Source organism: Coenobita brevimanus, chromosome 104, assembly GCF_032717465.1.
Source record: "Coenobita brevimanus isolate Jiangsu-jjx chromosome 104, ASM3271746v2, whole genome shotgun sequence".
NCBI lineage: Eukaryota > Metazoa > Arthropoda > Malacostraca > Decapoda > Coenobitidae > Coenobita > Coenobita brevimanus.
Genome location: NC_137057.1, coordinates 47154413 through 47171599, shown reverse-complemented (window position 1 = coordinate 47171599; position 17187 = coordinate 47154413). Strand labels below are relative to the sequence as shown.

The 17187-nt window shown below is 43.7% G+C and overlaps 1 protein-coding gene across 1 annotated transcript in view; it reads right to left on the bottom strand.

Moving 5' to 3' along the window:
* LOC145416103 (uncharacterized) overlaps positions 1-17187 on the bottom strand; it is a 138368-nt gene that overhangs the window by 42497 nt on the left and 78684 nt on the right. The window contains exons 5-11 of the mRNA XM_080285195.1: positions 14137-14340; positions 10112-10263; positions 9525-9669; positions 8113-8243; positions 6417-6576; positions 5757-5865; positions 221-408 (exon numbers count right to left, since the gene is read on the bottom strand). Coding sequence (XP_080141321.1) covers positions 221-408; positions 5757-5865; positions 6417-6576; positions 8113-8243; positions 9525-9669; positions 10112-10263; positions 14137-14340 — 1089 coding nt within the window. The remainder of the gene's footprint in view (positions 1-220; positions 409-5756; positions 5866-6416; positions 6577-8112; positions 8244-9524; positions 9670-10111; positions 10264-14136; positions 14341-17187) is intronic.

The following is a 17187-nucleotide window of genomic DNA, read 5'->3' as shown; positions in this document are numbered from 1 at the left end:
CACCCCTTCCTTTCCCTCTCCCTTCCACCCTCACTCTCAAAACACACACCCACACAAACACCCCTTCCCATCCCTTTCCCTTCCACCCTCATTCTCAAAGCACACCCCAACACAAACACCCCCACACCCCTTCCCTTCCCTACAATGCATCCACCACACAAACACCCCCACCCCTTCCCTTCCCTGTCCTTCTCACCCCCACACAAACACCCCCCCTTACCAGCGTGCACGACGTGGTACACACACGGCTGCTGCTGCCTCCCCACTTCGTTGTTAGCCCAGCATAGCAAGGAGCCGTAGTCCAGGTGTGTGCGAGGCGTATAGGTAGCCTGACTCCTACCTTTGCCCATTACCTGAAAGCGACTGGGGGGGATGTCCACGATCTCAGAGGAGCTGTTAAAGGCCCATCTGTGGGAGAGAGAGGGGGAAATAAGGGAGATGGGAGAGAGGAAGAGAGGGAGATGGGAAGGAGGAGGAGAGAGGGAGAGAGGAAGTGAGGGAGAAAGAGAGACAAGGAACTGTTGTAGGCCCATCTGTGGCGAGAAGGAAGTGAGAGAGATGTGAGAGAGAAGAAGGAGGAGAGAGGGAGAAAGAGAGAGGAGCTATTGAAGAGGAGAGAGGAAGAGAGGGAGAAAGATAGAGAAGGGGCTGTTGAAGGAGAGAGAGGAAGAAAGAGAGAGAAGGAACTGTTGGAGGAAAGAGAAAAAGAGAGGGAGAAAGAGAGAGAAAGAGCTCTGAAGGCCCGAAAGGTGGTAGAGATGGGAGGAAATGAAGAGAGGGAGGAGAGAGGGGGATGGAGGGAAGGTAGGGAGGGAGGAGAGATGGTGTTGAGGGAAGGGAGGATGAAGAGAGAATGAGGAGGAGAGAGGTGGGGAAGGGGAGAGAGAGGGATGAAGAGGACAGGGAAGGAGAAAGGGGAAGGGGAGAGGTGGGGGATTGAGGAAGGGGGAGAGGAAGAGGAATAGACGAGGAAATGTGGGAAAGAGAGAGAGGCAGAGACAGGGAAAAAGAAGGGGTTGGAGAGAGAGAGAGAGAGAGAGAGAGAGAGAGTGAGTGAGAAGGGTGCGGTAAAAATTGAGAGTTAAAGAAGACGTCCACTCGCTTTAGTGGAATTGTCGCCCTGTGTGTGTGTGTGTGTGTGTGTGTGTGTGTGAGAGAGAGAGAGAGAGAGAGAGAGAGAGAGAGAGAGTGAGTGAGTGTAGGTGTCTAATGAAAGTCTATGAAAACGAAGGGATAATTATCAAAGTTAGAGAGAGAGAGAGAGAGAGAGTATAGATATATGCACGAAAAACAGGTAAATGAAAGAGTGAGATAGACAGCATACCAATCCAACCTTATTATAATTATATTTTTAACATACATATAATTTTCCTTCATAAATGTAAAAAAAAATAATAATAATAATTACCACACCTGTTTCTACGTTATTTTTTTTTACCTTTTTTTCCAGCATATCAAAATTTTTCCATTTTCCATTTTGACTCATTTTTTCCCCATATACCTACCATTATTTTTTTTTCTCTACCCATTGACTCTATCTTTTTCTTCTCTTTTTTTCACACACATCACATTTTCCTCTATTCCTCGTTTTCCTGTTTCTTTTCCCTACCTTTTGGGATGCGGGAGCTTCTCTAGGGACGGCCCAGTTAGTCAGTCACGCCTTAAAAGATTTTCACCTGTACCTCACTCATGCAAATCCCCGTCTGGTATTTCACTAATGATTTTCACTAAGAAGCTTCATTTTGTACTTCACTGTTACTCATGAATTTCACACACACGGTTCTTCACTCTGGCGAAAAGTCCGTAGAGTTTTTTTTTTTTTTTAAGCTCCCTGTGGACCCGCATCTCTCTCTGGAAGTTCAGGGCTTCTTACATGCTTCTTACACACACACACACACACACACACACACACACACACACACACACACACACACAAATAAACCGTGAATTATTATAGTTATTATTATTAAAACGCACACACACACACACACACACACACACACACACACACACACACACACACACACACACACACACACACACACACAAACCACCGTCAATAATTATAGTTATTATTATTATTAACACACACACACACACACACACACACACACACACACACACACACACACACACACACACAAATAAATAAACCGTGAATTATTATAGTTATTATTATTATTATTAACACACATAAATAAATAAACCGTGAATTATTATAGTTATTATTATTATCAACACACACACACACACATACACACAAATAAACCGTGAATTATTATAGTTATTATTATTAAAACACACACACACACACACACACACACACACACACACACACACACACACAGCAGTTCCTAGAGACGCCCACCCATCTAAAAAAAAAAAAAATGACTCTGAAAGATGGACATAGAAAAGATAGTAAAAGGAAAGAGATAGAGAAATAAATGACCGGAATGTGAAAAATAAAATAAAATAAAGATAGAGGGGAAGGAGGAGGAATGGAAGGGAGAGGGGAGGGGAAGGGAAGAAGGAGGAGGAGGAGGGAGAGAAGAGTGAGGAGGGAGGGGGAGGAATGGAGTAAGACGTGGAATACGGTGAAGGAAAAGATAAAAATAAATTGCATTGTGGACACGTTACCTGAAGCAAATTTTTTTTTTACCTGAGTCTTGGAAAAAAAAGGTGAAAAAAACAAAAAAAAAGCTAGTTGGAAAATTTTTGAAGGTTTGGGAAGGGTTAAAGGTATGAAAAAGGTGGGAAAAACTGAGGAAAAATTTTTAGATGTGGAATAAAGGGTGGAAATTATTACCTTAAGATCCACCTGTGTGATGATTGCTCAGGTAGGCTATTCCACACTAAAGGTAAGCTTGGGTTGTTCCTCCACTTCCTCCACTTTCTTGTTTCACCTTCTTCCACTTTCTTCCACATTTCCCTCGACCTTCCTTGACGCCCCTTCTCCTCCTCCTCCTCCACATCATCATCATCATCATCATCATCATCATCCATTTTCTTCCACTTCCCTCACTTCTCCTCTTCTTCCTTCTTCTTCGCCCTACTTTTCTTCCTCCTCTTTTTCCTCTCATCTCACCATCCTCCCTTCACTTCCCTTCTCTTCATCCTTCCTTCTCTTCCCTTCTTCTCTTCATCCTCCCTTCTCTTCCCTTCTTCTCTTCATCCTTCCTTCTCATCCCCTTCCTTCTCTCCCCCCTTCTCTTCCCCTTGCTCGCCCTTCTCCTCTTCCATCCTTATCTTCCCTCCCCTTCTTCTTCCCTCGTCTCTTTCTCCTCCCTTTTTCCTCCTTCTTCCTTCTCTCTTTTCCTTCTGTTTCCCTCTTCGTTTCCTCCTCCTTCCCTTCCACTTCCTTCTCTCTCCTCATACCTTTTTTCTACATCCCAATCTCTCTCTCTCTCTCTCTCTCTCTCTCTCTATCTATCTATCTATCTATCTATCTTTACCCTTTTTCTCTTCCTTTTTTCCACCAGTCTTCACAAACCAGATTTTTTCAACCTCATTCCCAGACCTAGACATTTTTCCATCACTTTTTTTTCCATCTTTTTCCATACCTTTATTCTTTCCCAAACCCTCAAAATTTTTCAACTGGCCTTTTTTCTTTTTTTTCATCTTTTTTTCCCACGACTCAGGTTAAAAAAAAAAAAAATGGTTCAGGTAACGTCTCTGTAATGGAATTTATTTTTATTTTTTCCTCCACCGTATTCCACGTCTTACTCCACTTTCTCTCCTTCCCTCCCCCCTCCTCCTCCCTCCTCTTTCCCTTCCTCCTCCTTCCCCTCTTCCTCCTTCCCCTCTTCCCTTCAATCTTTATTTTTTTTTTCACATCCCAGTCTTTTATTTCTCTACCTCATTTTTTTTTTATTAGCTTTTCTTTTTCTATGTCTCTTTTCAGATTTTTTTTTTATGGGTGAGCGTCTCTAGGAACTACTCTGTCCTTGTGTGTGTGTGTGTGTGTGTGTGTGTGTGTGTGTGTGTGTGTGTGTGTGTGTGTGTGTGTGTGTTGCCGATTACTCACCTGCATGACATTACTTCAGGTAGCTCTATACTTCAGGTAGCTCTATACTTCATGTAGCTCTGTACTTCAGGTAGCTCTATACTTCAGGTAGCTCTATACTTCAGGTAGCTCTATACTTCAGGTAGCTCTATACTTCAGGTAGCTCTGTACTTCAGGTAGCTCTGTACTTCAGGTAGCTCTGTACTTCAGGTAGCTCTATACTTCATGTAGCTCTATACTTCAGGTAGCTCTGTACTTCAGGTAGCTCTGTACTTCAGGTAGCTCTATACTTCATGTAGCTCTATACTTCATGTAGCTCTATACTTCAGGTAGCTCTGTACTTCAGGTAGCTCTATACTTCAGGTAGCTCTATACTTCAGGTAGCTCTGTACTTCAGGTTATGGTGATTTGTTTTTCTGTTTTCTTCGTATTTTAATTCATCCCCCTTCCTTCCATATTTCTCCCCCTCCCCTTTCTTCCCCCTCCTCTTCTTAACCTTCCTCCTTTACATCCTCTTTTCTCCCCTCCCCTCTTTCCCCCCACCCTTCTCCACAACCGTCTCTCTCGCCTGTTTCTCCTCCCCCCATCCCCTCCTCCTTCATCCCTCGTCCCTCTCTCCTCCTCCTTCTCCCTCCCTTCCTCCCCTCCCCATCGTCCTCCCCCTTGTTCTCCTCCCTCTATCCTCCTCTCCCACATCCTTCTCCCCCCTTCCTCCTCCCCAAATCTTCATCACCCATTCCTTCCACCTCCTCATCTCCCCCCCTTCCTCTTCCCCCTCCCTCCTTCCTCCACCCTCCTCCCTTCTCTTCTCCACACACCTTAATCTCCGTCCCTCCTCCTCTCCCAGTCCTCCTCCATCCTCTTCCCCCTTTCTCCTCCTTCCTCTTCCCCCTCCTCCTCCTCCTCCTCCTCCTTCTCCACACACCTTCATCCTTCTCCCTCCTCCTCTCCCAGTCCTCCTCCTTCCTCTTCCCCCTCCCATCCTCTCCCCACCTCCTCCTCCCCCTACTTTTTTCACCCACCCATCCTATTTCTACCCACACCTCTCCCTTTTTACTACCTCCTCCCCCTGTCACGTACCCAATTTTTTACCTTCCCTGTGTGTGTGTGTGTGTGTGTGTGTGTGTGTGTGTGTGTGTGTGTGTGTGTGTGTGTGTGTGTTTTACCTGTCCCTTCCTTGTGTGTGTGTGTGTGTGTGTGTGTGTGTGTGTGTGTATTTTACCTGCCCCTTGTGTGTGTGTGTGTGGGTGTGGGTGTGTTTTACCTGTCCCTTCATTTTGTGTGTGTGTGTGTGTGTGTGTGTGTGTGTGTGTGTGTGTGTGTGTGTGTGTGTGTTTTACCTGCCCCTTCCTTTTTTTTCCTAAACCTTTTTTTTCCCTTTTTCCACATTAGCTGTATTACATTTTTTCCAGACATTTTTTACTCCATATTTTTCTCCTTTTTTTTTTCCTCCATCATTTACCATCATTATTTTTTTTTTCCGTTTTTGTCCTGCTTTTCATCTTTTTTTTTTTTTTTCACTTCTGTTGTAGTTTCCTTTTTTTTTTTTTTTTTTTGACTCGCATCTTTCGCCATATAGCTAGCCACATTCCGCACACACACACACACACACACACACACACACACACACACACACACACACACACACACCATTATCCCACTCACATTTTCACCCTTTTCCTTGATTTCTTCACACACACACACACACACACACACACACACACACACACACACACACCTGCCTTGTACTTACCTGAAGGACGTAGGGTCAGGTAAGGCCTCTACGCTACAGGTGATGTTTACTTGCTCCTGCTTCCCTCCTCCGTAAACCACCTTCTGTCCCCCTCGACATACGGGCGCGACTGTAGATAGATAGGTAGATAGATAGATAAATAGGTAGATAGATACATACATACGTAGATGGATGGATAGATGGAGGGATGGAGGGGTGGATTGATGGATTGATTGATCGACATGGATGGATGGATAGATAGCCTGGTGGATGGATGGATGGATGGAAGGATAGATTAGTGATAGATAGATAGATGGATAGATGGATGGATGGATGAATGGGTGGATGGATGGATAGATGAACATGGATGGATGGGTGGATGGATAAATAGTTAGACACACACACACACACACACACACACACACACACACACACACACACACACACACACACACACACACAACACAACCCCCTCACTCACACACAACACAAACCCCCTTCCCCACACAACACAAACCCACTTACACACACACACTCTTCAATCACACATACGCCCTTGAAAGCTCACACACACACACACACACACACACACACACGCCCTTGAAAGCTCACACACACACCTCTCTCATACCAACACCTCCCTACACCCTCCCTACATCCTCCCTACACCTCCAGACTTACACTTAACGTTGAGGTGCACGGCGTTGGAGTGGCCCATCCCGTGAAGATTTGTAGCAGAGCATGTGTAATGACCTGTTGCTTCCCTACCCACTTGTTGTAGTACGAGGCTTTGGTTGCTCTGTATCACACCGCCGCTTACGTTGTGCCATAGTTCTTTGCCCTGGAACACAGAGGCTATGTAATGGAGAGACAGAGAAGTGGTTTGGACGTGGTTGAAGAGAGGACGAAGCAAGGAAGATGGTTAATGAAAGAGTGTTTGTTTGCAAAGAAGCTTAGTTCCACTTTATCACACTGCTGCATACATTGTGCCATAGTTCTTTGCCCTGGAACACAGAGGCTATGTAATGGAGAGACAGAGAAGTAGTTTGGAAGTGGTTGAAGAGAGGAAGAAGCATGGAAGGTGGTTAAAGAAAGAGTGGATGTTTGCAAAGAAGCTTGGTTCCTCTTTATCACACTGCCGCTTACGTTATGCCATAGTTCTTTGCCGTGGAACACAGAGGCTATGTAATGGAGAGACAGAGAAGCGGTATGGCTGTGGGTGAAGAGGAAGAAGCAATGAAGATGGTTAAAGAAAGGGTAGGTGTTTACAAAGTTGCAGAGATGCTTGGTTGCTCTGTATTACACCGCTAAAGTATATCAGAGAGAGAGAGAGAGAGAGAGAGAGCTGGTAGAGTCATATATATTTCAAACAGTCGAGGCAAAAATACCAGAAACTCAGAAGAAATGGTCAAAAGATCGTTTCAAAAATCAGACAGAGGAAGATGATAAGTGGGTGAAAGAAACCTGGCCAGAGAGAGATTGTTTAGGCAGAGCATGTGTGGTTAACTGATGCCCTGAACCCACTAGAAAGGGGGGCTCTAGACTCCTATACCTTTTCCCTGAGTCCAAAGGTGTACACTGGTTTTAATATACACTGATACAGGTAAACACAGAGAATGCTTGTTCAATACTGCAAATTATCGATGAGGGAACGAAAGTTGCTATTAAAAAAACATCTATTAATTCCGACGCTCTTTTGTTTATGTGGTGAATTAGTGTCACAGAAAAAACATTAATCCTTTTGTTAATTAAAGGGATATGTACAGGTCAAGGCCTCGGTGGTTCAGAGCCATTTAATCACGAATGAGTTTGTAAAAGCCAGTGTGAATGATTTGCGGGGCTTTGAGCGTAAATGTCAGTAGTTAATAATAAGTCTTCGTGGCGATCAATACCTGTGTAGTGGGCTAGATTAAGGTAAGGCTAAGTAATGGGCCTAACCTGTCTTAACTTCAATCCATCCTAACTTAATTTCATCCTAATCTACCGTAACTACAATCCATCCTAAGTCCATCCTAATCTACCCTAACTACAATCCATCCATACCTAAGCCCATCCTAATTTGTCCTAACTACAATCCATCCTAATCTAAGTCCATCCTAATCTACCCTAACTGCAATCCATCCTAACCTACCCTAACCACAATCCATCTATCCAGCCTAATTCTTCTAAACTATTTCAATCGTTCTATACTACACTCTCAGACCTTCCTTCGAGTGTAGCCTATATGTAATGGAACCTGACCTACCCTACCCTACTCTACCCTACCCTACCCTACCCAACCCATCCCAACCCAACCCAAACCAACCCAACTTAACCCATCCCAACCTAACTAGACAGCTGCATAAGTCGACCCTATCCTTTCTCTCCTATTACTTACGTTATGGAACCACTGAACTCTGAAGACGGGTGGATTTGCTTTGATGCCACACTCAAAGTAGACATCATCGCCTTCTTTGATGTCATCCATGTCGAGATTATGTCCAGGTGCGAGGGAGAGGCGAGGGGTGACTGAGGGGGAAGGGGGTGCGGGAGAATTAGCATATTGTCATCGTCATCATCAACATCGCCCTCCCTCTCATTTTCCTTCTACTGCTCCTCCTCCTCCTCCTCTTCCTCCTCATCATCATCATATCATCATCATCATTATCATCATCATCATTATCATCATCATCATCATAACGGTGTGTTTGGGGAGGGACAATAAATGAATCAATATCGTTGTGAGTATTATCATGCTTCTTGAGGTCAACTGTTTGGAGTGTGTGTGTGTGTGTGTGTGTGTGTGTGTGTGTGTGTGTGTGTGTGTGTGTGTGTCAATGGTCATAGGTCAAATAATGATGTTCTGGCTTATTGTACATCCATTACCATGGCTGTGTGTGTGTGTGTGTGTGTGTGTGTGTGTGTGTGTGTGTGTGTGTGTGTGTGTGTGTGTGTGTGTGTGTGTGTGTGTGTGTGTGTGTGTGTGTGTGTGTGTGTGTGTGTGTGTGTGTGTGTGTATGTGTCAATGGTCATAGGTCAGATAATGATGTTATGCCATATTGTATTTCCCTTACCATGACTGTGTGTGTGTGTGTGTGTGTGTGTGTGTGTTTTATCAAAGCTTGAGTCATGAATAAATAAATAAACACATATCCCATTTCACTATGTCCTCTAATCATGGTGGTTTCCCCCTGCTTGTATGTTTTTCCTGTTTGTCCCGTTTTTTTCCTGTTTTCGGATCCTGCCCACCCCACTGACTGGTGTTTGTGGGACTGCATGATGTGTTTGGTTTACCTGTGTATAAGGTATACTGCTTTTATGTTTCCTTTTCCTGTGTGTGTGTGTGTGTGTGTGTGTGTGTGTGTGTGTGTGTGTGTGTGTGTATGTGTGACGGGGTGTTTTTGTTTGTGGGGGGTTGTAAAGAGCTAATCAAGTAATTTCAGGAAACCCTTAGAGCTTTTTAAATGTGGAGAGAGTGGAAAATGTGAGACTGACTTGGAGAGTGCATGTGAGTGAAGTGGAAGGGGAGAAGAGGAGGAGAAGACTGAGAATGAGGGTTGGGGTGGAGAGGAATATGGGGGAGAGGCATGTGAGTTGGAGATGATGCAGTTGGATGGTGGAGGCCAGGGTGACATGGAGGCGATTTGTTTGTGGCCACCCCTTATAGGACTCACAGATAGATTAATAATAGCCTCATAGAAAGATGAATACACGACTTACATAGTTTGATGGGAGGACAGGGTGACATGGAGGCGATTTGTTTGTGGCCACCCTTTATAGGACTTACAGATAGATAAATACACGACTTACATGCCACACTCAGCTTCTTCGAATCTTCCAAGACGGCGGTGGGCACCATTGGATTCTTAGCTCTGCAGGAGACGTAGGTGTTGTGGTCAGCGAGGGTGGGGATCAGGTATAAGGTGGATCTGCTGACATTGCCCTCATTGAAGATCTGCAGGAAAGAGAGAGAGAATTACACCCTCATCATCATCATCATCATCATCACCATCATATCATTATCATCATCATCATCATCATCATTATTATTATTATTATTATTATTATTATTATTATTAATGTTGGTGTTGTGGTCAGCGAGGGTGGGGATCAGGTATAAGGTGGATCTGCTGACATTGCCCTCATTAAAGATCTGGAGGAAGGAGGGAGAAAATCACATCATCATCACCACCACCACCACCATTCATCAGTCATCATCATCATCATCAAAATTTGATATCCTTACACCTTTACCTGTCCTCACAATGACCTGGACGAACCTACCTTAAATTCTCACCTGACCTATTTAACTCTCACGTGCCCTAATTAGCCCTCACCTGACCTAATTAACCCTCACCTTCCCTAATTAACCCTCACCTGGCCTAATTGACTCTCACCTGGCTCTTCGTATCCGTCATCATCATCCCATCCTTCCACCACGTCATGGAAGCGCTAGGACGGGACCCGGAACTCTCACAGACGATGGCGTACCGTTCGCCTTCAGATAAGCTGGATAGGTCGCCGAGAATCCTTACATCCAGGGGCGGGACTGCGGGAGATGAGAGAGATAAGGGATGGGTGAATAGATAGATAAATTGATAGATGGATAGGTGGATAGTAAGGTAGGTAGAGAGATAGGCAGATCAGATAAGCAGATACATATAGATAATGAAATAGATACAGAGAAAGGTTAGTAGGTAGGTAGGTAAGTAGGTAGGTAGAGAGAGAGAGAGAGAGAGAGAGAGAGAGAGAGAGAATAGGGAGTACCCCTCGTCTTAAGAAAGCTTGACAGATTGCCTAGAATTCTTATGTCCAGAGGCGGAGCTGGGGAAGGAAGAGAACACACACACACACACACACACACACACACACACACACACAAAGGAATCAGGAGTAATGACACTTAAAGACATACATTTGTAACCTATTTAGTCATCATCACTCACCATCATCATCATCATCACCTCCTGGAAGCTCTCAGACAGGTGATAGCCACGAGAGAATCACGTCCAAGTTATTGTGTCCTCACCAATTCCCTCACTCCCTTGGACATTCCTCTTCCTCCATTACCATCTCAGTGCCATATTATCCCCTGCTGTGTACTTTCAATTATTTTCTTTGGCTCCCAGTCCTTGTGTATAAATGTGTATGTCTTTATCCAAACGTATTTCTCTTTATCCATTCAGAACATCCATATCTCCCTCCTAAAGCCCTTTCTTCCATTCATACATACGCATAGATTTATAACTCTCACCATCCACCCTGCTTAAAGCCCTTACCTGTTCTAATCAAGGTTATCTTCAGTCTTTAATCTACAGTTCTTATTAGTTCATTGTCTCTGGCCAGGTGTTGCGCCCATACACCTGTGTTGGCGGGAATACACTTGTACACTCTCACACATTGTCCTCTTCATGTATATCTCACATGTATAATTCCCATGTATACGCAAGGCAGAGTGAAAAGGAGAAAGACCTGTATGCATAGACTTTATTGAGCTGTCGTATAAAAATGTTGGGCCTGTTCAGAATGGGGGTATCGGCCTTCTGATGTTACTGTCCACGATTGCGAGCTGCGAATGTTAAATGTGACAGATATATGCAGTGAGGGAGAAAGGGATAGGTGTGGAAGGAGAAAATATTGCCTTAGCGTATTGTACAGTCACCCCAAGAAGTGATGGCAGAGATTGAGAATGCTTCGCTCACTCTGTATTGTACGAGTATGTGCTTTGTTGCCGAATGAAAACTTGTGGATACTCTGCCATCACTTTTTGAGGCAACTGTACTGCCTGGTATTTTACGAGCAATGTGAGGAGAAGAGTGTGATATAAGAGGAAGTGGAGGAAAGACGCTGTGTTTTCTTAGTGGCGTTCTTAAGTGACTTGTGGCATCTTAAAAGCAGTGTCTGGATAAGTGTATGATGTGCCTGTGTATTGGTTGTTCCTTGTCCTCATTTAAGGGTCACTTCTGGAGGAGGAGGAGGAAGAAGAAGAAGATAATGAAGAGGAGGAGGAGGAAGATGATGAAGAAGAGGAGGAGGAAGAAGAAGATGAAGGAAAGGGGGGAGTGGGACTGGAGTGCTGTAGTGGTCAGTTTACATGCTTGTCATTTCTACCTAAAAGTTCCAGTATTTGCCTTGGGTGCGACAGATAGCCCACAGCAACGACAAGAGGCAATGTAGGAGAGGGTGAAGGGGGTCTTTTGGTGTCCTGGAGAGTTCTAATTGACCTAGTGGATTACAACACCGGATTGGCTGTAAATTGATGATCTGAAGCTATCTGACAGTGTAGGATGTGTGATGGTAAGCAGGAAGTAGGCTGGCTTTATAGGGAGTTCCTGCTGACTGCTGGTTCCCTGCTTGCTCTCCTACCGTTCAGAGATTCAAGATATTCCCCTGCTTAATGAGGAGACTTGGGAGACTCAGGCAAAGCTCAAGAATAAGGTAGAAAGTGACAAATCTTTGGGGACACTGGCATGGTTTGTTTTAAATGTGGTACTATTGGTTGAAGAGGATGAGGTGCTGGAAAACGTGTGTGTGTGTGTGTGTGTGTGTGTGTGTGTGTGTGTGTGTGTGTGTGTGTGTGTGAGAGAGAGAGAGAGAGAGAGGGGGGAGAGAGACGTAAACTCCAGTAACTGATAAGGAAACCAAAATCTTTTAATTCCAAGGACTAGCCTAGCTTCATCTAACAGCTCTCTCTCTCTCTCTCTCTCTCTCTCTCTCTCTCTCTCTCTCTCTCTCTCTCTCACACACACACACACACACACACACACACACACACACACACATCCATCCACCGATAATTTTTTTAGGACTGACCTCAGGCAAAAAAATTATAGACATTTTTAAAACTATCTCCCAATCACAGTTTTTCCAGTAGTCTTTTATTTATATTTTTATTTTGTTTATTTGATCACTTTCCTCTTACTCTGTTATTTTAGCTCCTGGTGTCAAAAATTTTCGCTTCTTGTTTTTGAGTGCGTCATTTTGATATGTTTTTTGTTTTCCTTAGTCTTCCCTCCTCTCTCTCTCTCTCTCTCTCTCTCTCTCTCTCTCTCTCTATTCCCTTGACTTTTTCACTTCTCTCTCAAATTTCTCTTTCTTTTTTTAATTTTCGTCTCTTTCTCTTCTCTCCCCATAAAAAATCTCTGAGCCCCCAAAATGAAGCCACAGTTTTACACTTTTCTGTTTTTTTTTTTTTTTTTTTAGTTTTTTCGTTTTTTTCTGTTTTCCACCAATCGTTGTTTTTTTTTTTTTTTTTTTTTCCGTAGGACCCTCTTGGAATCGCCAGTGTTCCAAGGGAGTGTTCGGCTCTGATTGGTGAACGCCTCAATTACGAAGTCAGCTTGAAAAAGGGCATAACAGTGTATTTTTTGGCATGAACTCTGGCCATGAAATACCCGAGATTCCGCCTGTAATTTTGTATCAGAGGGGAATTGTGATGACGTGGTGCTCGCTCGCTCGCTCGTCACGCGCCCACAAAGCACACTTGACTGGTTGTAGGACAGTTACTCACATGTCATCACTTCTGTCATGGTGGAATTCTGTTTATATATGAGTGGAAGGAGTGTGTCACGAGGGTGATTTGTTCTGTGTCTACCCAAAATATCTCCGTCTCCATTCTCTCCTTCCCTCCTCTTCCCTTCAACATTCCTCTTTCCTCCTTCCCTTCTCTTCCCCGTCCATCCATCTATCCACACACACACACACACACACACACACACACACACACACACACACACACACTAACTCTGTAACTTACCGGTACTTGATCTCACAGCTTCCCTCTCAGCTTTTACTCTCTCTCTCTCTCTCTCTCTCTCTCTCTCTCCTCTTCCCCCTCCAACCATCCTTCCTTCCTTCCTTCCTTCCTTCCCTCCCTCTTTCCCTTCTTCCTATATTTTTCTTTCTTACTCCATTCTACTGTCTCTTCTTCCTTCCCCTCTTCTCTTTCTTCCTCCCTCCCTCCATCCTTGCTTGCTTGCTTGCTTCCTTCCTTCCTTCTCTTTCAGTTTCCCTCTTCCTTCCTTCCCTCCTTCTCTCCTTTCCTCAACTTCTCAATTCTCCAGTTACAAGCTTTCCCTCCTCCTCCTCCTCCTCCTCCTCCTCCTCCTCCTCGTTCCTTTCATTTTCTTCTTCTTCTTCTTCTTCATCATCATCATTATCATCATCATCATCATCATTCATTTATCATTCATTATCATCATCATCATCATCATCACAGAACCCTACCGGAATCTCACAAAACCTCTCATCATTACTCACAACTCATATCCATCGTCACGTGTTGTCGATAGGTGTAGAGAGGAAGGAGTTAGGGGATAGAGAGTTAGAAATAGGCTAAAACTCTCACACGCTCACAAAAATAACGGGTTAGTACTCTCATAAGCTCACAGAATCGTACTATAACATCTCAAAATGTACTCACAACTCATATCTAGCGTCACCGTGGCGTCGATAGGTATGGAGAGGTTGGAATTGGACGCTCGGCAGGTGAGAACACGGTACAGGTGTTGCCGCGTGAGCTCCGGAAGTGTCAGGGTGTTGCTGGTTACGGAGCCGCGACGGAGCTCCACCGAATCATCCAGTAGCTCGTCCTCGTAGTGCCAGGAGACGTTGGGCCTTGGTCGTCCTAGGGGAGAAAGAAGGAGAGATTTGGAGGAGTTGTAGGACTTTGACTTGGAGGAGAGGGAGGAGGAAAAGGAGGAGGACGAGGAGGATGATGGTGATGATGACGATGATGATGATGATGATGAGGAGGAGGAGGAGGACGAGGACTAGGATGATGATGATGATGATGATCAGGAGGAGGAGGAGAAGAAGAAGAAAGAGAAATTTTAACTTTCTTCATGATGCGCGTCCCTCATAAAAGAAGAAAAATCCGGTAACTTGAGCACAAAGAAGATGAAGACAGTGAGGAATAAGGAGGAGGAGGAGGAGGAAGAGGAGGATGTGATGGCCAGGAGAAGGAGATGGAGGAGGAGGAGGAGGAGGAAGAGGAGGATGTGACGGCAAGGAGGAGGATAGATAGATAGATAGATTGGTAGGTAGGTAGGTACGTAGGTAAATAGATACACAGACAGACAGATAGATAGTTATATAGACACATTGATAAATATAGATAGATAGGTAGGTAAGTACTAGGTAAACAGATAGACAGACAGACATATATAAACAGAAATATAGACAAGTATAGATAGATAGATAAATAGATAGATAGAGTAAAAATAAATATAAGGAAATAAGACAGTCTGTTTGGAGCGTTTGAAGAAAATGAAGAAAGTTAAATTTAAAGAAAGGAAGGATTAAAAAAATAAGAAGACAAGAAGAAGGAGAAAAAAAAGAAGGAAGAAGGAGAAGGGGAATGAAGATACTGTTGATGTTGATGATGATGGTGATGATGATGATGATGAGGATGATGATGAGGAGGAGGAGGAGGAGGAAAGAGAACGGAAGAAAAGATATATATAGTAAAAAAAAAAAAAATAGAAGATGAATCCATTAACTTGAAAAAAAAAAAAAGGAGAAAGAAGAAATGAGGAAGATTGAGCGATATAAATCCTTTTGTGAAGAGCAAGTTGAACGAAAAGGATAAAAAACCGTCTGAAAAAACTAACTTTATGGTACAAGGAGGAGGAGGAGGAAGGGGGAAGGGAAGGAGGAGGAGGATGACGGGGACGAGGAATAGGAGGAGGAGGAGGAGAAAGAGAAACAGGAGGAGGAGAGAGGGTAGGAGAGGAAGAAGTAGGAGGAGGAGGAGGAGGAAGAGAAACGAGGAGGAGGAGAGGGATGAAGGACGAGGAGAGGAAGAAGAAGGAGGAGGAAGAATAAAAAAAAGGCGAGGAGGAGAAGGTTGAGGAAGAAGAAGTAGAAGAAAAGGAGGAGGAGGAGGAGGAGGAAGGAAAAGAAACAAGAGGAGGAGGAGGAAGAGAAACAGGAGGAAGAAGACGAGGAAGAGAAAGAAATAGGATTAAATGAAAAGATGACGATTGAGAAAGCTTTTATCTTTGTGGGGGAGAAATGACGAAGGGAAATGTCAGTGAATTTGCTTTATGTGCGTGAAGAGGAAGATGAGAGAGAAGACGAAAATATGAATATGAGAAGAAAGAGGAGAAATGAATATGGGAAGGAAGGGAAAAAAGTAGGGAAGAAAGACAACAAAAATAAGGTGAGAAAGAAGAGGGGAAATAAGATTATGAGAAAGAAAAGAGAAAATGAATATGCGAAAGAAGAGGTAAAGGAAAAAAATATAGGTATTTGACCTTACAGTATCCAAATGATAGTAGTAATAATAATAATAGAAGTAGTAGTAGTAGTAGTAGTAGTAACAATAACCAAAGGCACCCAGCGCATACCTTCGCCAATGCCATTGCCATTAAAAAGGAATGGGATCAGGATCCGCGGATATAGGTTCCGGATCCTCCCCCAAATTTAATCATTTCTTCCTTGGCCCATGGCCCACCCTACCATAAAATTTCATCCAAATCCGTTCAGTATCTTTTCGAGGAAAGTTGATAGGGTTGACGGACAAACAAACATGGGCAAAAACATAACCTCCTTGGCGGAGGTAACAATTATAATTATAATAATAATAATAATACCGGTAAGAAGAAGAAATAGGTGACTTATATGCCTCTCTAAAAAATAAGTGAAAAATAAAGGATGAAGAGTCTTTCAATAATTCGTCTTATTGTGCCAAAGGAGGAGGGGGAGGAAGAGGAGGAGATGAAAAAATACAAGGCAGCGATCGTCCTTTTTCAGAGAGAGAGAGAGAGAGGGAGAGAGGAGGAACGCAAAGGAATACAAAAACAAAGCAAACAACAACAGATCTTATCGTCTTGTAAATCATCTTGTAAACCGTCATGTAAATCGACTTGTAAACCGTCTTGTAAGCCGTTTGTAAATCGTCTTGTAAACCGTCTTGTAAATCTTGTAAACCGTGTTGTAAATCTTATAAACCGTCTTGTAAATCTTGTAAACCGACTTGTAAATCTTATAAACCGTCTTGTAAATCTTGTAAACCGTCTTGATGCCGCCTAGACACTTTCTTTCGAGGGTTGTTGAGACGGAAAGATGACGAAAGGAATGTGAGAAAGTTTGTTTTGTTTGCTTAAAGAATGAGGAGGAGGAGGAGGAAGAGAAGAAGAGGAAGAAGAAGAAGAAGAAGGAGGAGGAGGAGGAGGAAGAGGAGGAGGAGGAGGAAGAAAAAAAGGGGAAAACGAAGAAGCAGGAGGAGGATAAGAAAAGGAAGAAGACAACGAGGAGAAATTTACGGTTTTTGAGGAGGAGGAGGAGGGAAGAAGAGAAAAAGAAGGAATAGGAAGAGAAAGATAGCGAGGAGGAAGATAAAGAAAAGAAGAATAAAGGAAGAGGAGGAGAGGTAGAGGAGGAGGAAAAGAAGAAGAGAGGAGGAGGAAAAGAAGAAGAGAGGAGGAGGAAAAGAAGAAGAGAGGAGGAGGAAACGAAGAAGAGAGGAGGA